General features: G+C 37.8%; 1 protein-coding gene across 1 annotated transcript in view; it reads right to left on the reverse strand.

Moving 5' to 3' along the window:
• Window positions 1–108: 108 nt before the first annotated feature.
• Window positions 109–21,903, reverse strand: part of LOC134626418 (A disintegrin and metalloproteinase with thrombospondin motifs 7) — a 75,032-nt gene continuing 53,237 nt past the window's right edge. Inside the window, exons 19-24 of the mRNA XM_063472232.1 lie at window positions 20,191–21,903; window positions 19,747–19,899; window positions 16,917–17,090; window positions 15,735–15,881; window positions 14,925–15,087; window positions 109–4,963 (exon numbers count right to left, since the gene is read on the reverse strand). The exon at window positions 20,191–21,903 is cut by the window's right edge and continues 54 nt beyond it. Of these exons, the coding sequence (XP_063328302.1) occupies window positions 4,821–4,963; window positions 14,925–15,087; window positions 15,735–15,881; window positions 16,917–17,090; window positions 19,747–19,899; window positions 20,191–21,903 (2,493 nt within the window). The 3' untranslated portion in view covers window positions 109–4,820. The remainder of the gene's footprint in view (window positions 4,964–14,924; window positions 15,088–15,734; window positions 15,882–16,916; window positions 17,091–19,746; window positions 19,900–20,190) is intronic.

The raw sequence follows: 21,903 nt of genomic DNA on the forward strand, positions 1-21,903 counted from the left end.
CCATAAAATCTTTGTGTATCACAAGTTTTAATTAGTAGCGTTTAGCACAGTGTAGCAGTATGCATACTTAATGACAAAACACTCACAGGCTAATTAAATGAATGCCATTTTCTCCACATTTATTGTATGGGCTAAACTTTAATAGTTCATTAAAGTTAATTATACCACGGTGTAATTGCTGTGAAAAGATGCTACTTAACAATCTGACTGCTTCAGTGTGAACGTGTTTAATGACTACTACACATGTGGCATTGTGTCCATTCAACATAAGTGGTTGATCTTGTGCTTGGAAACCAACAATTTCATTAAATGTACACAGATGAATCTTTAAAAATAAAACAAAGTACAGGAATAAATCACTAACAAACTAAAAAAAATCATAATAACAATAAAAAACAACTATGCAACTAAACATGGCAGGTATGTAAAGCTCTTTACTCATCTAAATTGTCTCTAAATATAAAGGTTGTACATGTCCAAGTACTGGCTTGTTTTTGCCTTCAAAAATAAGAAGAACTACTAACGAGAACAAATGAGCAAAGGTGTGAAAAACAGAACATTTTGTCTTAGTGGTAACAGCAAGGCTGATATCAAACATATATTAGTAAAGTCTGAGTTTCATGCAAGTGTAACCTGAGTTCACCTGTGCCTTCCCCATTATGACATATCAAAATGTTGTAAAAAACACAAATTAAATACTATGTCTGCTCTAAGATAAACAACTATCATTAGCATGCCCGAATACTACCTAAAGTAGGCCAGGCATAATATCCATTACTTTGAGTTTTGAGATAAATAACCCTGGTCTCTAGGCCTAACGTTTCAGTGGTGTTAATTGGCCCCAAATGCTTCTATGTCAGTGCTTAGTGGTTTTGTCCCATCCTTTACTGGAATCAGACAGGTTAACCAGAGATACATTTGCCAAACCTTTAGAGTCCTCATCCATTAGCCTGCTGTTTGGTAAAAAATGAAACATGCTCCCTTCTACACACATCAATAACCACCTGGCAGGTTTACCATCTAGGCTTCATTCGTCATGGTTATATCTTAGATTTATCATGGTGTCACAGTCCTTGGCTCTTTGTCATGATCCAGGCAAAGGCTTTTCCCTATACAAAGTTAGGAGAAAAATCATTACATGTGTAATCCAGCAGCATCCTTCAGAGGTATTTCAATGGCCTTACTGATGTTTTCAATTTTGGTGAAATAACAAAATGCTTGCCACGGCACAACCAACACTTCAATTTACGCAGACTGTGTCTCTTCTGCCCACTTTTGTGATGAAGAAATGTTTTTTCGGCTTTGAAAATACTTGAATTACAACTTTGGAGTGACTGAAAACAACAATGCAATTATAGTTTAAGGCACAACATGCTCCTGGACAACAGATAAAATGATTATTTCAAGCTTTGATATGTGATTAAATATCAAAGTTGGATACAAAGTGTCACAAGTACAAAATTTGGTAACTGCAAAAGTAATTTACGAGTTCTTTCATTTCCCAAGAAGCTGCTGCTTTGAACCACAAGTGAGTCCAGCAATAATCTCGTTGATAGTCACACAAAACACCAAAACGTTTACATGTTTACTTGATATCAAGTTGGTAAATCTGCCACTGCATACATGTTAATGCTACAGTACTGTGCAAAATTCTCAAGCAACGCCTCATTTCTTTATATTTTGTTAGGAAAATAGGACGTAGGTGCAGCAAACACATGGAAATACAGTATATAAGGCAAAACCAGTCTGTACCTGTACTCTTGTACAATTAATGCATTTTATATTTGGTATGAGCACCTTTATTCTTCAACTGAACTCTTAGGCAAGCTTCCTTCTCATTTCTTTAAGTGGTCTTCTAAGAATAGTTCTCCAGGCTTCTTGAAGGACATTCAAAGCTCCTTCTTTTTTGTTCCATTCCAAACAAACTACACTACAAGAACGTTTAGGTGTTTGGAAGCAGATTTTAAATGAAATGAGGGGTAGATCGAGACATTTGCACAGTAGTGTGCAATTAAAAACTTGTCAAACAGAGCAACAAGCAACCGAAAAGGCAGGAGTACACAATAATCCTCTGTAATTGTAAAGTCATCATACATTCTGATGACGTATGAATGTTTGATAATAACAAATATATAAAAACTAGGCATTCACTGGACAGAATTTTAGGTATTACAATTCTTTTCAGCTACACTACATACATATGTAATTTGGTCCTTTATTGTGATTTTTGACAAAAGGATATAGATATGTGGTGATTTTTCCCCTTTACTCCTTATCATCCCTCGTTTAATAGCTTTACAGAAGCTTGCTTATTGGTTTTTAATCATTAGATATGTAAGACCATATATGACAGCACTGAACTGAGAAATCTGAGCTGCTTTCCAATTTCTGAAGAAAGTTATTAATGAATATGTAATTATCATGAATTCTCATAACAGAACATGGCAATTATTAAACACCTAGAAAAGTACAAAATACCACATATTACTGATTCTTCCACTAATTTATCCTTCCGAATCTATTGTATTATGATGTGCTATGTTATCTTAATTTCCCTCCATTTGACTATTATTTTAATCAAGAGTTTAATAATATTAATGACATCAAATGATCCAGTACTTAAGAAGTTAAGGCACTGGGCCTGCCAATACCTGACACAATATGTTTGTTGCCTATGTGGCCTCGAGCACCAAGTATTGACTGCAGCTTTTCCTTTTGAAATTTACATTTTACTTTGTGACTTTAAAGCCACAAAGTAAAAGTAAAGCCAAACTGTGACAAAGTCACAACAACAAAAGGGTTCTTACAGGCTGCAGTAGACATGTAGCAGTCCAAATAACTGTTTGCTTAAACTGTCCCTCGAAGCGATTACAGTATAATAATCACAGCATAAAACCTAACCCTATTTGAACAGTAGAAACGCTATGTTTGCAGGTAAAATCTAGCTAACTCGATTAACATAGTGTATCCATAGATTGGATAACATACAAATAAAATTCTCGAATTTAGCTTAACAAAATTCGAGCACAGACTTCGTGTGGGCAGGGTGCTAATTAAATAAAGCCATGTATAGCTTATCTTATTAGCATTAACAAGCTATTTCAATCTGATATTCAAAAGCTGTAAGTTTGTTGGTGTAGTGTAATTTCTTCTTAGAGTTCTCTAGACTCTGGATGGACAAGAGACTCTTTTACGCGTTGGTTTGTCAGCAACAACGACGGTAAAACCATCGTGTCACTCCGCCATCCGTTTATTTATTTTCCAAAAAAATTTCACAATAAAGGCTCGATATCCCTTTGAGACTTTTCAAAATAAAACATGAAATAACTACAAATGGCGCTTGCAAGTCAGTGCAGCGACTGTTTCTCTGTGCTGACAGAGGAAGAGCATTCTTCTCTTTTTTTTTTTGGTAAAGGTCATTATAAATACAATTTCAGAGACTACCTTTAACTTTTTATTGAAATCATTTTTCATGTTCACATGTGTAAACGTTACTGGGTTGCACACATCTCCTAACACAGCCACATTCAATATGTCTACATCCAAAAGAGTGGCTCCTTCACTCTTTTCTGGACAACACTGAACACTTATGAACGGCTGATCTGAATATACTGGCAGATGTGTTGAGTTCCTCTGTCATCAGGGTCATGTCTGTGGGCTTTTTATCAAAGGCAGCAACTGCTATAATGAATGGTTTATTGCTTATAAGGAGAGCATTTAATGTTACCAGTCTTTGACATTTTTTTAATCTTGATTTTAAGTGCTTTTCAAAGGTGTTTAGACACATTCTGTTTTCAGTAAACTCTCTTAATCATCTAAATTCATCATGCTTCAGAAGAGAAGTGCCAAAAACACAAGCACAGGTCTTTGGTAAGCCATCTTTGTTCATGACCTTCAGGATTTTCCCACTTATTTGTCTTCTTCCTATCCACAGAAAAACTGAAGGCTAATATCCATTCTCTTGTTTCCATTTAACTGAAAACCACAAACAAATGCAGCAGAGTGAGGCAGGTTTTTAGGCTTTGTAAACTTTGAGGGGTCAGGAACAACAACTTTGTAAAGGTAGCTCTGTGATGCAACCAAAACTACCAGTTGCAAGATAAATGCAGAGAGTGGGGCTGTGGTCACTAAACAACGGTGGCCTTCATAAGACACGATAAATGTTAAAGGTGTAGGATTTGAAAAGAATGAAAATATTTCAGAATTTTTAACAGCCTGCATTGGTAGGAGAGCATATTTATAGCATGTCTAAACCTGAGAGCCAAAACACCCACAATAATTAGAAATATAGCTGGTTAAAATAAACTGAAATCACACTTTAAGGGACAGGGCTCTGCAAACAGTCAGTTATTTGTTACTTAGCAAATATGCACCACTTATTTTTTTTCTTTATGACATCTGTACCACTTCATGCTGTACGTAAAACCACAGTGAGAGCTATATCCTGTCGGTTCTAACGTGTACAGTCTCTGTTGCTGTCCAAAAAATTAAAGCTCTGTACCAGTCATAAAGATACAATAAATGAGTGGTTTGTCTATATCTAAAAATGCATCATACTGCTGGCTACATTGATTGGATACTCCCATGTGTAATGTAACAAAGAAATGTGCAGCAAACAAATATTTACAATCTCGCTGCTTTGCTTGTTCCATTTCCCATTAATTTCATCAGCACAAACATGCAGAGTCAAGGTGTGTATAAGAGTCATAACCAGTCCGTAGTTCAGAAAAAGGGCTCAGATTGTTGACTTTTAATGATGATTAGATTACATCACTCAGTGGTACAATCAGTGTGCTTGTGAGCGGTTAGTCTGCTGCACCTTAGCTGCGAGACGTGCTGGAGTGGGAGCGCTGGCTGCAGGATTTACAGCACTGTGCTTGTACGTTGGGGAGGTGGCAACGGCCGAGCCACCGAAGTGTCTGACAGAAACGAAATGTCAGCCGATCGTGGAGACAGACTGTGCCTGTGTAGGTGAGAAGCAAACAGAGGTCACATACACAAAGGTTAAATACAGACCTCACTCAGGACACACAAAGTCACATTTACTGACAATTCAACAAGCTGATACATAAGTAAGACCCCCTGAAATGGCACATAGAGTGGATACAAAAGGGGATTAAAAAAAGGGATCAGTATTTTTAATTTGTTCTTCAGTTCAGGAGAAAATAGTTTAAATAGTGTCACCTCGATTCTGAACTCAGAAGTATAAAACACAAACAAGAGCTCTTTGAGAAAGAAATGTGGAGATAAAATCAACTAGCGGCGTCGTGTGATCTCGTAAATGCCTGTTTTTAAGCATCAAAAGCACGATAAACTGTATTAAGGCAACTCTTAACACTAACGTGGGAATTCAAGTAAAAACACAGATTTATGTCTACTTAGGAAAATTAACTTTTTTTTCCCGCTCCCAATGTAATTATTGCCTAGCATTAGTCCGTGCTTCATAAGCATATTTCTAATATATTTAAAGACTGGGATCACATTTTCCACAAAACAACCCGACTTTGAGGTGTCTGAGATAAGCTGATAAATCCTAAAAGAATGTTAAAAAAAAAACCTGTGTTGTCAATCCAAACTAATGGTCTTTTTATGCTTGGGGGGGGGGGACTCATGAGCCCCTTTATCAGCACTAATTCTAGTGCTCAGTGTTGCTGTTGCACGGTCTACATTTGTTTTAGACAAATTAAGAGTTTCCTGTGACTGTGCCAAAGCACTTCTTGCACCAGACCCTTAAATTTCCTAGACCCAGTCCATATTGTGAGAAAGTCATATTTCATCCACCAGAAAGACACCCTTGTACCATTTCCTACACGTTGTTTCCCTCTACAGCAGTTAGCTTTGATAGATCTGCAAAATTTGTAAATCTGCTTTCATCTACATATACAGAAATTCACACAAACTACTTACATTTAGAGTCAACCTCATACAAAATCCCTCCACAGTGACGTAGCTGCTGGAGGATGGTAGGTAGTGGTATGGCACTTTTATATAGGAATATAGTCAAAACACAACTTGTTGGCAGCCGCTAACTAACGACCCTATTGAGATGCAGACTGACTCAGATTAATTGCAACATGTTGACAATCTGTCTGTGTTTATACATTAGAAGCTGAGCTCTATTTCATGTGATGACATCTGACTTTGAATAAGCAGGAAAAAAATAGATGGATCTCACACAACTGAGCTGCATTAAGCACAGAACTCCTTATAGTGAGCACGGACAGGAAGAACATTGACCAAAAAAAGGAATGTGCGTTTACCTGCTTTAGCCTGTGAAGAAACCTTTTAAGTGGTAAATGGACCAGCATTTGCATAACACATTTCTACTGTTAGTGTGCACTGAAAGAGCTTTTATAATGCAAGTTACACTGGATTGTCATGCGCACACAGTCACCCCAGTGGCTGCATGGGTAACATTTCTTAAGAGCATCTGAAGAGCTGGGTTTTTTTCTCCCTGTCCTCCATTTTCAAACACCCACCACTGCTGAATAACTATTAAGGTAGAGAGAGAGAGAAAGAGAAAAGCAGAAAGAAACCCAGCCCACACACTGCTGCTGAAATCTCCATTTTGGTGATTAATATCAACATTCGGAGCAACAAAGGCAACTATTAATGGCTAAAACAGACAAAAATCTTTCAGTGCTGTAAATCCTCCCGGCCTTTGAACCCATCCCCTCAATCGAGATGACTAAAGAGGGAAAGCTAGTGCAACAAACCAGCAATTCTCACTAACAAAACCCTCAAAATCAAGATTATTTGATAATCACGGCATTCAATCTGCTTTTGAAGTGTGACATTGTCCTTATCAAATTAGACTTTTCATATAATATTTTTTCACATAAATTTGGAGTGCTAAGGCTGTGGGTGTTCACAGACAGCAGATGTTAAAGGCGAATGTGAAAGGGGGGAAAATGGTGTTAGATAAAAATCATCATTGCTTACTCAATATATTTTTATATATCGAGGTGGCCTATCAAGATAAAAATACTTTTTCATAACAACACACCGTGCTAGGCTGTGCTCTAAATATGGTTATACTATTTAAACATTTTCTCTGCATAATATAAACCTAAGCCCACCCCTCTTGCTTCTCAAAACTCCACTATGTAGAATTTGCAATGTCACTCAGTTCAGTTCACAGCTGCATCTCAGTGCACAGTATTTCCTGTTTACTGTGCCTCTCTTTCTATTCCTCTTTCTGTAAAGAACAATAAACAACAAAAGAGAAGAGTGGGACTCTTCAGTTATATGTATTTTTTCACTGTCTGTGAATACAGGCTTGGGTTGGATGACAGTCTGCAGTGGATATGTCTCTGCGTCTGTGAGCTACTATCTATAAACTGTACAGACATAGATATTCAAGAAATATATTTATATTATAAAGCTAGTGACAAATAAAAAAATAAAACGAAAATAAGAGCTGAATTACCTAAAATATGTCGAACTAAAAGATGTTAAATATAATAAATAAATAGAATAAAAGTTGCTCTTTTTATTATTCCCAGTTTATGAAACACTGAAAGTTAACAATAGTTTTGCATAATGTAGCAAAAGCAACGTTCTGAATCTGTTGGACTTTAAATTACAAACTTTCTTTCATCACTGACAACAGCTATGTGTTTAAATTAGTTTGGAGTAATTATGTTTTTGACACTTGTGGGAGAATCAGAGCCGGTTGGGAAAAAACATTATCTTTTAAGTTTACATTTGCATAATTAATTTCAGTTCTCAGTTTTCATTTATTTGGGGCTTTTTCTGTGCACCTTGAATATCCATCAAGGACTCACTCTTGTTTAGCTCTGAAAGAGATGCCTGCCAAAAACAACATTATGTGACAAGTGAAAGTGAACCAGAACACTGAAGATGGATGAGGAATTATTCAAAACTGAGCAAAATTTTAGATTTCATGTTCAACTTCCTGTAATTTTACTATAATGAATTATTCATTCAATATTGTCATTTTCTACAGTACTAGTGCAGTTGCAGTTACACCGAGATTGTGTGTGGATATTTTACATTCTCGCGGCCGCCTGACCTCCCACACCTTCTCATCACCAAACACCCGCTGAGTCTGAAGTAAATCTGATGAACGAGTGATTACCGTTCTCTCTGTAACACCACTGATGATGTCGATGTCACAGCATAAGAGATTTTGATGACGATGCCTGATTGCATTGGGCTCCCAGGAACATAAAAAAAAAGTTTTTATTCAAATGACATAAAGTTTGAAACGGATGAGGGAACCGTTGTCCTACATTGTGATTTCAAATTGAAGACTTTTTTTCCTCTCACGTGAAATGAAGAAACGGAAAATGTTTCTGCTTGGTCTGTGGAGTTCAACAGCAGCTGGAGAATCGTTTTATGTTTTTGTGGCCTCCAAACTCCTCCACTGGTGAATGATGTACCATTTCAGTAAAGTATGCATGCTCTCTGAGGGGCATGTGGGCTGCTAGTTTGCAGATGAAATTGAGGAGCAGACCCCACTCCCACGCCCTGCCCCATATATGGCACTTATCTATTATGTACTCCAAGTTTCGGTATTTGGATTTTAATTTTCAGTAAAATATGACATATACTATGAAACCAAGACACACACTTTTGCATGCAAAAAGTTATATGAAAGCTTCATTAGTATCCTGCATTAACTCTGTGCTTTGGGAATGTTTGTCTGCAGACAGACATTTAGACTGTATGTAGGTCATGCATCTGCTTGACCTCCCACTATTCTCCCTGTGGCCTTTCCCAGACAACATGCACAGACTGCAGAACTTATGTCACAGTGTTGCTGTGCTGGCCTGCAAAATCCCTGTGCCCTGCCCTGAAGATACAACAAACAGCAAACAGCACATGTCTATTAAAGCAACAGTCCAGCATTACTTCAAAATGAACTCAAGACTGACAGATCCCCATCCCAACACCAGCACCCTCTTATTTACCTAACATTATAATTGTAGCTGCCGTCATAGGCAACTCTCGCATTTAAGTTCATTTTATTAGATAGTTAAGGTTGAAGCAACAAGTAGTTGAAATATTAAGAAATAATAAATAATAAATAAATAGTAATTCATCTTTTGTTGATTAGATTTATATGTTTAAATGTGTTATTTGTGCTAACTGTGCAATTAGATAGGAACCTTTTCTATAGTTCCGTCTGTTGTTGCAAAGAGGGCATTTTTTGGCTGTCACACTCAGCAAGCTAGTTAAGAGAAGAGCCACGAGGTTTGCACGTCTACAGAAAGTTATAAAAGAGTGCTTTTTTGGACCTCCCCACGATGTAAAGATGAAAGTTTATTCCCTTTGAGTGAGGCCAATGAGGTAAATGTTTTATTTTGTTTATTATCGTTGTATATAAATACGTGAGTGTTGCGTGATATTCCAGTGCAACTACCCCAGTGTGAGGTGTAATGTGTACTTTATTGATCGTTTTGTTGGAATGTTTCATCATATATAACGCTTAAGGACTTTATTAAGAATATTCATTTAAGTTTGTATTTCTTTTTAGTTCTGATGGCATTGTATCGGCTGTGGTGGACATCATTACATGTTAAGGCATGTCGAAGAATCCTCCTGTCCAAAATAAATGTTAGTTTAAACGCAAAGAACAAGTTGAGCTTTATTAAGACTCGAGGGGAGTAACAATAATAGCCTACACTTTCATACCACTCAGAGAGATTAGTGTGCCATTTAAACAGACAAACATAACAACAAGAAATATAACCTGCAGGCTGTCAATACTTAATGAAAACAAAGCGGCAATTAATGTTTATGCTTACAAAAAGTAAATGAAAGAAAAATTTCCAGGTTTAAGTGTAAATTATGATCCTACTTCAGGCTACACTCGTACCTTGAAGTAGGCCTTATGTTTTGGGTTGCTTTGAAGTTGTGATCGTGCAAAGCACAAATGCAACATGACAATAAATAAATAAATAAAGTCAAGATGAGAGAAGTGTCTTAAAAATTTGGCAAAACTGTGTCACTGACTCTGTGCTAGATCTAGATTTCACAGAAAAATATCTATTTCTAGCACATTATCAATCTGCTGCCACTTTTATCAACAAGAGCACAGTGAACCCTGAGAGGCTGACAGAAGAATGTTTGAAATTAAAATGTAAATAAGCTGTTTAATAACCAGCAGATTACCCGTAAAAGTACACTATAGATGGTATATATGGAACTTAAATAAATAACTAAATGGAAAAAAAGTACATGTGTAAGTTTTTGATGCATCACATAGAGGTTTCTAATGTTCTGCTTACAGGTAACGTTCATTTTAATGCTATACGTTTGTTTTGTGAGGGCATATCCTCGAGGATTTTTAAAGCTACTTCTGACAGTACTTGATGAGCTCATACAATCTGGTTGACCTCACCAAAATTAGACTTGAGATGTATAGCGAGTTCAGTAACAAAAACCTGACATATTCAATTAAAAAAAAAACAGTAAAAAAAGTAAAATTTGATTATTGATGTCCAAGGAAAACATCCATATTAATTCTGCAGTCAGAGTTCATGATCAGGACTTCAGAGCCTCTGCTGTGGTTGGGGGGGGGGGGGTACGGTAGACTGAGCTCTTAAAAAGAGCATAATTAACAAATCCAAAGGGAGAAACTGCCACACTGATTTTGTCCCAATGAATGCATCCCTGCTTCTAAAACACGTGTAATGTCCATGTGAAGGATGACCTCGCATCAATTTCATCTCATCTTGGTGAGAAGAAAACCAACCACTGCTTCCTAGTAGGATATTAATGACATGCAGCTTTGGTATATTGTCTGGCATACAGGAGTCAAAATATGTCTTGGTTTCACGCTGCTCCACACATGTTTTTACACGTTTTTGTGCCACAGCACAGCGCATTCTCAATGAAAGTCAAAGGGGATTTTTTCTTCTTCATCTTCACCTCCATGTCTCATTGGATTTTAATTAGAGAAGCTTTTGGAAATCATGAACTTGAAAAAAAAAAGGGGGTTGATTTTTTGGGTCTGTTAAAATATCACAGTGGTAAATTGACACATATCCAGATTTCATTAAATTTCAGATGGCTTGTTGTCTAATTCATACCTGAAAAGATTCTCCATCACTGACTACGCTAACGCACACCACACCTTTGAATTTGTGGCAGGAATTTAACGATCGTAATTTTTTTCTTAAGAGAACTGTAATTAAAATATACGGATCGCAGAAACATCGCTTTAGATTTCCGTCACGTCTGGTCCCTTGTTAGCAAGAAATGTTTATGATCTATGTTCAGTTTATAATTGTGATCACTCTCGCTTTGCTGCAGCGACTGAATGGCACTGAATTAATACCCGTCTCTAAGCTTTGATGTGGAGTGATACTTCAAGTGATTAGACAGGAGAACTGCTTTATGTCACAAGAAATGGGCTCATTTGAACAGATGCCAAAACAGTGGTGCAAGGTCAGACTTAAATCCATTAAAATCTATTATACTGCACACTCCAAATATTTTTTTTTGTTCATCATCTTCAGTATTTCCCTTCTATATCATGTGTTTAAAAAGGGCATGACTGAAGCTTTGTTGATTTTATGTTTCCTTAGTAATCCTAATCATTGTTTACAATAACATCCTTTAATGTCATATTTAAAAAAATATCATAAGTCAACATTTAACGTGTAGTATCATTAGGTTTTCTCCACTTCATGTTAGCTAGCACACAATGAGTCACTGGTTTTAGTTTGATATGCTATAATCATGTGCACTACTCAATAAACCAGTACTATGCTAATAAAAAAAGGAGCTGAGATTTGATGCTCCTGCTCACATTATTGATGTAACTGAGGGTGACACACAAAGCTAACATGGCCAAATATTTGCTGCCACGTTACACAAGCCTCAAATATTTATGATTACACTTTTACTCCTCTGTGCTTTCAAAATGTCAGCAAAGATGGCATTCAGACTCCAACAGGCTGCCCTCTGAGGAACACTGTGATTTCATTTCTGATATATACAGCAGAAATGCCAATGAACTGCTGTGGCCCAGATCAAAACAACTGAAAGTAAACATGCAACGGGTGATTGTTTAATGACAGAAGACACGCATATAAACAGGAGATGCAGCAGTGATGGACAGTTTTTGGAGGTTAGTGCCTTTTATAAAAGTGTGTTCTACACTAAACACCTTCAGTGCTACTCTTATGGCATAACCAGGTGTGAGTGGGCATGCTTCACCTCACAGGTATACACTGAATAGTTGGCAGTGAGAGAACCACTTATATTATAGAACAGCTGCTATACCTCACTCTGTGCAGATGACCTTCGTCTACAATCATCTACAGCAACGAGAGGCTATTGTAGAGCCAGAATGTACTTAAGAAAAAAGATCAAATGTGAAAACTTTGATCCAATAAGAATGAGGAAAAAAAAAAAAAGATGACGCACAACCAGCAATTCTCCAGTTCTGAATGGTAGCTTTGAATGCAAATATCTCCTTCTTGTCTTCTTTTGAAAAAGAAGTTTCAGTTCATCTTGTGCGTGCCCGGTTAACAAAGAAGGTCTTTCAGGCTAACGTACTCAGTCTTTCCACTCATCTTGTGATGTGGCATCTTTAAAGAAACGCTGATAGATCCTCAGTCATGCCAGTGTTACTGGCATGTACAGCAAAGTGCACCTGTTCTACGCCTTATGTCGACATTTTGTTCCAACGGTTTTATGTGGATTTGCTTCGATATCACCTTGTATATTATTATGTTAGAAATTATAAGCAATACATGAATGCTATCATTCCAAGTATACTTTTTAGAAGTTCTAAATTAGTTCTAAACTAGTTTATTATAATTGAATTTTGTTACTATTTTCACCACTAAAATGGCACAATACGGAAGTTTATTTTTCTATAGGAGAAAAGTTTCTCCAGTTTCTTCAGCCCAAGGCTGTCAGTAAAGGTATTAATCAAAACTGAACAGTTTTGACCGTTTTAATTAATAATTTGTATAAATCTAAAAAAGAAAAAAAAATCTAATTTGACATGTTTTACAGTTGGACAATTAAATGATTCCAAGCCTCACTGAAAACTGTACTTATTGAATAAGGAAGGTATGAAGGTTACATCGCTTCACAAACAACTTGAAGGCTGCAGCATCAACAACATAAAGTATGGCTCCCTTTCAACTGCAGTGTCATACCCAAGGTAAATGATAATATTGAGGTGAATGTGGATTCTCTGAAGATGCATCACAGAAAACAAAATGCAAAATAAGAAACTGTTTGTGTAACAAACGAATTAGGATCCTTCCACCGAAGGCAAAGTGATGTTTATCCGTCTGTGAACTGGTTGGTGGATGTTAGATTTGTATTTCATGTAAATTACACATTATTTCTGTCTGATCACGTGTTGCATATGAGTGTGTTCTGTCACACCACATGATGCTGACCTACATTTTGCCATTTGGCGTGTAACTACTGTACAAAAGCTGATTGGTTCAGCTGGAACAAGGACAGTGACGACGGTTAGAGATGCTTTGCTTTGGATCTTTTTTTTTTTTTTATCATAATATGACATTTTGACTAATTTAACATGTTTGGAACCAATTATCTGCTATCAAACAACCTAAAGGAAATACACAAAAAACAACCCACATCTGCTTCTTAATCAGTTTCCTCTACTTGTTTAAAATGTCAGATTAGCTCGGGACCGACCACACAAAGATATTTTAATAGCTGCAGGACCGTAACGGCAGTGTGTTTTGATCATTCTTAGAGTTGCAGTTAAAATTTAATTAACACTGACATATAATATTTAGGGAAAGTAAAAAAAAAAATATCAACTAAAAATCCTATCAACTACACTTGCCAGCAGCAGCAAAATATAAATCTGCTAATCCTCACAATCTTTTTAATTTAACCTTTTAAACTGAAGCGTCGGCAACAGGCGCACTGTCTTTAAGTGCTCTTTGTAATCATGATTATCACAATAATTCTGTTAGTGTGTTACATAAATAGAGGATTAGCTGGATAATCATTATAATAAACATAAACACACATTACACGACCTTTCATTTCAAAATTAGTTGGGGCACTGTGTAAAATGTAAATGGCAACAGAATGCAATGATTTGGACCCCCTAAGAGCAAATTTTAATCACAATCGAAAACATATTAAATGGTTAAAAGTGAGACATTTTACTATTTCATTCATAATTTCAGCTCATTTTGAATTTGACAGTAATATATCCCAACAGGGTTCACTGTGGCATCCACAAATGCAGGTTAAACCTTTATCGTGCAGACGAACAGCCAAAGGTGAACACAATCCAGAAATGCTGTCGTCTTCTCTAGAAAACCATTCCGTCATCAGTTAAATTAAATTATTTTAAATTTAAAAAAACACATGGATGGAGAGAGACCATCTGGCTTGTTCTCAGGCAAGAGTGCCTATGACATTGGCAGTTTGCAAAAGGGCCATCAGTGCTGAAAGGTTTAAAAGGGCTTTAGAGAAAAATATGCTCCCATAATGTCTTTTTTCAGAGAAGGCTGTGCGCGTTTAAGCTAGACAAAGCTAAACTAAAGTGCATACTGCAGCTATTGTGGTACGGCTTGGCAGTAGAAGACTCCAAATGAAAAGATTCGGAGCATCATGATACAAATAATACGACAAAGAAGACACAGGACTGTTTAGCAGCAAGAATCCTCTATCAAACAAGAATGGACCAACATTCATCTCCAAAACTCCAGCAGCTGCTCTCCACAGTTCCCAGATGTTTACCGACTGAGGGGAGATGCTTAAAATGGTACATCTTCTCAGTTTAAACACTGACTGTTTTATAAGTTGTACTGTGAACAAAATATGTGTTTATGAGATTCTGCTCTTATTTACATTTTTCCCAGAGTCCCAACTTTTGTGGAATTGGGGATATATTAGTATTTAACCAAATGACCACATTTTTTCCTTTCGAACTTACTCACCAGGCTGTACGCTCTCACACTCTTGCGTGTTACACTTTCGGGTGCTCTCAGGCGGTGGCTCCTGGTGACATTGAGCTTGATCAACTTCTCCATCTGTCTCGGCCCTGGTGTCAACACATTTAATAAGTCGATGCTGCACTCCAACTCCGCAAGAAGCTGAACACTGCACGAAGAGAGGCAAACAATATTAATGTGTTTTAAAGGCAAGTGAAACAACGTTTATCTTGTACAGTAATATCAGTGTTCCCCAAACTCTTCTCCAAGTTTATGATTGACAATTAAGGGCCACATTTTAACTGACATCAGTTAAAATATTACAAGATGTGCAGAACTTCTTCAGCTGTCAGTTAAGAGGATAGTATATTTTTGACATTCTCAATCTAAAAGGTGAATCTGAAAGGCTACACTGCCTCAGCGCTCCTGATTGGCCCCGATTCACTGATTCTGACCTTACTGATTCTCCCTAAATTCTACTCAAACGCTTGTGCTGCTCACGTGAGTGTCTCATGAAATCCCCTGAAAGATTCTGGTCGGGTGACCAGGTTACATTGGCAATACACTGTGCATAGTCTGCAATGAACTCTTTTATAGGATTGCAATTTTTGTTTAAGGATTTCTACTTCAGGAAAAAAAACCCCCAAAAAACGCTGTATGAAATGAAGTATGAAATATCCATGATAGCAGGATGGACATCAAATTATTTTGTAGCCTTCTATGCAAGGTAATCATGAAGCAATAATACTTCATCAATGACAGGGATGTTCTCATGATTTTGGTTTTTAAATGCAATCAACAATGCCTTCGTAGTACCTGTCCCCATGATCCGGTAAGCCACTGAGCACAAGGATGGCTATTACATGACTGGATGGTGCTGGGCTCGTGGTCTCTGTCGCATTGATCCTCCTCTGGACAGGTGACGATACGCTGCTGCTGACCTCCTCCGCACACCTCAGAGCACTGAACAACCCAGAGCACAACAGCAAACACATGGAGGCTGTAAATCTCAGTGTTTAGGTTGACTGATTGATTCTATGGATTTCAGACAGAGATGTTGAAAAATCCACAAAACACAGCACCGCATTTTAAAAAAGAACAGTAATCCCCCCCATCAAAAACACCCGAGTACAACAAAAATAATTTGATGGCTTAAGTAAAAATCGAAAATAGATTCCATAAATACGCAACAGCCTGACTCCTATAAGCCTCTTTGGTTTTCAGCACCTAGATGTGTAATGACAGCCTTTCATAGTATTGTTAAAAGAAAAAAAAACAAAACATCATGGCTGTGTTACTGGCACAACACACCTACACCAAATCATGACAGCCATGTGGACGCACCTCTATTATCTGTCAACTATATTGAGGAACATGCCCATATTGTACAAGTAATAGAAGCCCTGTTCTTATACTTTGAAGTGTAAAGCCTTACAGCCTTGACTGAGACGACTGCTAAGCTTAGACGCAAGAAGAAATTTGAATTCAACAAGGAGTTAGTACAGATGACATTTAATGCCCTTTTTTCCCTCTAAACTTTCCAAGAAGCCAATTTTTTCAAATTGATTTGATAAAAATTAAATTGTGAAGGCTTCTTCGACATTGATAATCCATTAACTGTGACCATTTTTGTTACGTAAAGATTATGAGGTAAACCACTTAAAAGAACAAAGTCTTCGAAAAACGTCACATTCTTTGGGGAGTCGAAAAATGTTAACCCTGCAGCCAAAGTCATATTCCTGAGTGCAGGCAATCATAGACAAACACAGTGTGTCTACCAGCTGACTGTCTTCCAGATTTTTTTCTTTTTTCCACTCCAATAATAAATTATTTGAAAATACACAAAGTACATTCCCATCAGATATGTTAAATAAACTGATTTGACCTAAAATCTAATGTTGCATTGCCTTCAATTTTATTGGATTTAGAAATTTTGTCTGTGTATACAGAACTGCATTTCATCACAAAGTCACTAACCCTTTGTTTTATATTACTGACCTGACCCCAGGAGGAGGTGTACCATTCAAGACATGGCTGAAGGTTACAGGGCATCGTTGTTTGGGGCCTGGAGGACATGGCTCGGCAGTGGAAAGGTCGAAGGGGTCTTTGGTCCCTCAGGTCAAAGCACTGAACCTCCCGCAGTTTAATGCCACCTTCACAATTCTTGGAGCACTGTGAAAACACATGGCCCAACAATTAGAGACAGAGTAGTCTTCTGGCACTGTGCTCCCCCTTTAAGGCAATCATGTGAATTTGACCACGTGTTTTTTCTCCAATGAAAAAGGCCTTTAAGCCAAACTGTTGTCTTTTCCACTTTTTGTTCATTTTTTTCTGTTGTGCCTGAAAGAGCACATGCCAGTAAGCAGTAGCTATGTGTTGCGTTGAGCTTACCAGTCATAGTTTTGTGTAACAGTTGAGAAACGGCTGCAATTTCAGTGTGTTAGCCCATTTTCAATGTAATGTTAGCCTTGAGCTAACTGCTAGATACCTAGGGCAAATAATCAGTAAAGTTTTCGGGATATGTTTTGTGTTTACGTGAGATGTGCATGAAGTTTAATGACTCAGTGTTTGATATTGTAAAAGCAAGTCAATGACATCATAAATATAACATATTGTTTTTTTTTCTTTCTGTATCACAGTGCTTCTGACAGGAAACACCTAAAACGTACCAGCTGACTCCTGGATGTTTATTGTGGACTTGTTGTTAGAAATCAGCTTCACACCGTAGTGAAGGCAGAAAAGGCACAACTTCACCTACTTCCAAGGTCTACAAAGAGCAGAAAGTCTGAAGAGGATGAATCATCAGCAACACTTTCAGTATAAAGGGCAACTGTATTGTCTTGCTCTTTATTAGCTTGTAGCCTTTATTAGGGTAACCTATGAATATAAAGAAGCTTCATTTTCAGTGTGATTTTAATGCGTTTTTTCCACCCCAGAAAGCTGGTATCTAGTCAGGTTAGTCAATGGGTGGCTTTAAAAATGTATTACCAGCAATTCTTGTTGCCTTTAATTTAGTATAACTTCAACCAGATGATCAGAAGTGTATTAATCCATAAAATCTTTAAACAGCAAGCACAACTTCTCTTCCCATTGCCCCACCTGTCGAAAAAGGTACAACTTTAACCTATCACTTTCAGTTTTACACAGAGAGCTGGAAACAAGAAGATTTGACACAAACAAAATGATGGTTTTATTCTGCCTTTTGTGCCATTTCCATATGGTGCTCGTTTTCTTACCCAAATCTGTGTTTACAGAACTACACAACTCGACTTCTTCCGTTGTATGGAACAGGTCCATTCCACGTATGAAAAAAGTGATGTGAAAAAATATTTTCACATCACTCGTTTTCTAGTGCTGGTTTAGCTTACTGGGTTGGACAGACGACCTATAAGTATACATGCATTGGTTTTTCTCCTATCTTCTCTCTTGTAACCCATTACAACAGAGTCAAACTTTCTCTGTATGTATTATTGTAGGGTCTACCTTACAATATAAAGCGCCTTGAGGTGACTGTTGTTGTGATTTGGCGCTATATAAATAAAATTGAATTGAATTGAACTTGGCACAGAAACAATGGTCTAGCTCTTTTTTAAGAGATCTTTTTGTAAAATGAACACTCGTGTTACTTGAATTATGAATTGGTTTTTTACAAATAGTTTATAAATCAGCAGTTTTCTTAGTAAGCATTTCAGGCTCCAATATCTAAAAGCTAGTAATGACATGTATGATAAACTTGATTTACCTCTATGCAAAAGGTAATATGTCTAAAGTCTGCACTAAGATTGAGAGTATGAATCCATCCTCATGGGGAAAAACAAAGGTGCCATGGCAACAGGATCTAACACTGACCTCCCCGGGGAATGTTTTCATATTTCTCTTTGCATTAAACAAAGTCTGATTCAGTTTAAATTGGTACATCATTTGCACTGCTCAACAGTTAAACTTGTAAAAAACATATCCTAATGTTACCCCAGCATGTTTACACTGCCACGAAGCTCCAGCTATTCTAGCTCATATGTTTTGGGACTGGGAATTTTTGTAGATTTTTTTTCAAGGCCCTGCCATTTTTGTGCAGAAAAACAATAACACTGTCCGTACATCTTCATTTTCAAGGTCTCTCTTTTAGAGGTCATGGTTCCTGCAGCACAACCAAAAACAATCGCTTTTGCTTCTTTATTGGGCTGAAAAAATATTCTCTCTGACAAACCTCCATCTTTTAACATGTGGATGAAAGAAACGCTTTCTGTGACTTTTCATTGAATGTGTTAAAAAAAAAAAAAGGCGGCAAATCACAATGGAATGATGTTTATTCCTTCCATAAATGTATACCATCTTTATCTTATTCATATCCACCTCCATGTATTATATCAAAGCTGTTTTCTTTTTCTTTCCATTGTGTATCTGTAATCCAAGGGGTGGGGAACATTGCATCGGTTTGTTTGTTTGTTATTGAAAAACTATAAAATATGGTTGCAAAAAAAATAAGTCTACAGCCACGTCAGAGTCTGCATGAGGCTGAGTAAACACGGCACTGAGCTCAATGCAAACAAAACATCAAAATGCCAACATTTATTACACCACGCATAATGTTAGCTGTTGTCCAACTTTGAACTAGAATATCAGACACAAAGCTTTGACTTGCAAATCCAGTCAGAGATATTAGAGTTCAGTCTAGACCAAAGTCGGAGACAAATCACCGTTGCCTAAAATCCTGCTGTAATAAAAAATATTAAATAGAAAAATCCACCTTATTACAATTTTATTTATTTAACTTTTGATTTTTATATGATATATACATATATATGATATATGAAACAAGTAGTCTCACCTTACTCCATTCCCCAATTTTCCATGTAGAGCATGGGCGCAGGTAACACCTCTGGGCAGGTGCGGGCCTCTTTGCGGGATCACAGTCCGACTGTGATCCAGTACTGCAAGTCAAAGTTCTCCAGATAGCACCGAGTCCACAGGTGGTGGAGCACTGCTCGTAAACATAATAACTCATATTAGAATCATTTTATGCTGCACAATTTGATGGCTGGATGCACAAAGAACACCAGCATGCATAAGAAAAGCTTGTGGATAAGAACACAATTTAGAAATTTAGAGATGTTTTCGGTATTAAAGCAGTTTATTATGTACGTTGACACTTGCTGTGTTAACCCTAGCTCAAATCTTGTCCCTAAAGAATGAAGATAGTGCTTTTATTTCGTGTTTCCTATTTGCCTAGAAAATAAAAGCAGGTGTAATGTGTAAATTATTTCATACGTACAGCACTCCAGTTGCCAGCAATCCAGTAGGCAGCTGCAGTGTTTTGTGTGTGGACGTAAGTTTGGACAGATGTTAGGACAGCTGGAAGGGTTGGCAAAAAGGGCACAGCAGGTGTGGGCGACTCCGAGTCTTGTGCTGATGTTGTACTGTGTTGAGGAGTGGCTCCTGAGCTTGTTGAAACCTGGTATGAAGAGCCAGGATCACTGTTAATGCCGCTCCTCACCACAGGTGGAAAGGCTATTTCGTTGTAGTCATAATTCGCTACATCAAACAACGGAGCTTGAGATATGGGATACGTTCCAGTTGTTTTAGTGAACTCTGGCTTTGACGGAATCGGTTTCATCGTATGCGTTGGGAAATCAGCTGGAGAAAACGGAGTAGGAGGTATGATTGCTGTTCCAGTTAATGATGTGGAGGCCTCTTGGTTACCTGAGATTAGCAGAGAGGAAACAGGGGGAGGAATGGATTTCTCAGAGGCAGGAAGTGAGGTTGTGCTGAGGTCTCTGTCGGTATCCCGTGAATAATTCTCGGTAGTGGCGTATAATGTATCAAAATTAGTCTGATCCGTGTTGACATCCTCCATTGTGAAGACATTTGAAAATAATGTTGACCCACTGGGTTGAGGTATTTCTGCAGTATTTTCATCCAGAGGAACTTCAGTCTTAATCTGAATTGTAGTTTCTGATGTGGGGGGGCCTGAAGGTTCTGGACTCTCGACATCCTCGTGGTCTGCAGAGATATAGTCATAATTATCATATTCCTTTGTTTCCTGAGCCCCTTCAACAGTAGAGTCAGGAGTACTGATACCTGTTTGTTGTCTCGGAGTAGAAACAGTCTGCTTTGGAGTCATAGTGACATCCTCAGTGTGATTTTCCTCCTCACTGAAGCTGTCATAGTTATTTTCAGCCTCCTCTGCATATTGCCCCCATTTCACATCCTGTAAAGGCTGCTTTGTAGTGGAACCCAGACTAGGCACTGCACTAATGTTTTCAGGCTGCCACAGAATGCCATGCTTCTCTGCCGCTGGTTTTGATTGCTGAGTTGTAGACAATAGTGGAGAGTGAGTGGTCGACACAGGCAGAAGAAAATCCTCAGAAAGATAGTCATCCAAGTTTTCAGAATTTGTTTGCGAAACCTCTTTTGCCGCTGCATTTTTACTGTCCTTTATGTTCACTTTTGTGTTCTGAGGATTTTCGGTTTCCAAAGTGTAGGCAGTGGGCTTTGGAACGGCTGAAGTAGCTGTGGGAGTGGCTGCAATTTCTATGTGAGCATCTTCTTTCACACTGTGGGTTGGCTCGACCTCCTGCGAAACACTCAAACCGTGACTGACTGAATTGTTTCCATTGCTCTCAAAGTCATCTGACAAGTCTTCATGGAAGTTGATAAAGTTATAGTCATAGTAAAAATCATCCACCGGGACATAGTTGTCCTGAGAGTGATCGGTATTTTCAATGTTGTTGTGGTAGTGGAAATCTCCCTCAACGATGTCATTAAGGTCATTATGAACTCTTGGCTGCTCTCTGGTGGTGCTGTACTTGGGAGGAGGTTTGACTTCGGGTATGGGGTTTATTTCATTAAGCACTTCTTTGCTGGACCAGCCACTTCCAGACCAGTCAAAACCTCCAAAATTATCGACAATCTGTGGACATTTCTGGATGTAGCAGGTACTGACAGCTAAAGGTTTCTTTTGGGGGTCACAATCAACCCTTGTGTT

This window comes from Pelmatolapia mariae, linkage group LG1 (genome assembly GCF_036321145.2).
Source record: "Pelmatolapia mariae isolate MD_Pm_ZW linkage group LG1, Pm_UMD_F_2, whole genome shotgun sequence".
Taxonomy (NCBI): Eukaryota; Metazoa; Chordata; class Actinopteri; order Cichliformes; family Cichlidae; genus Pelmatolapia; species Pelmatolapia mariae.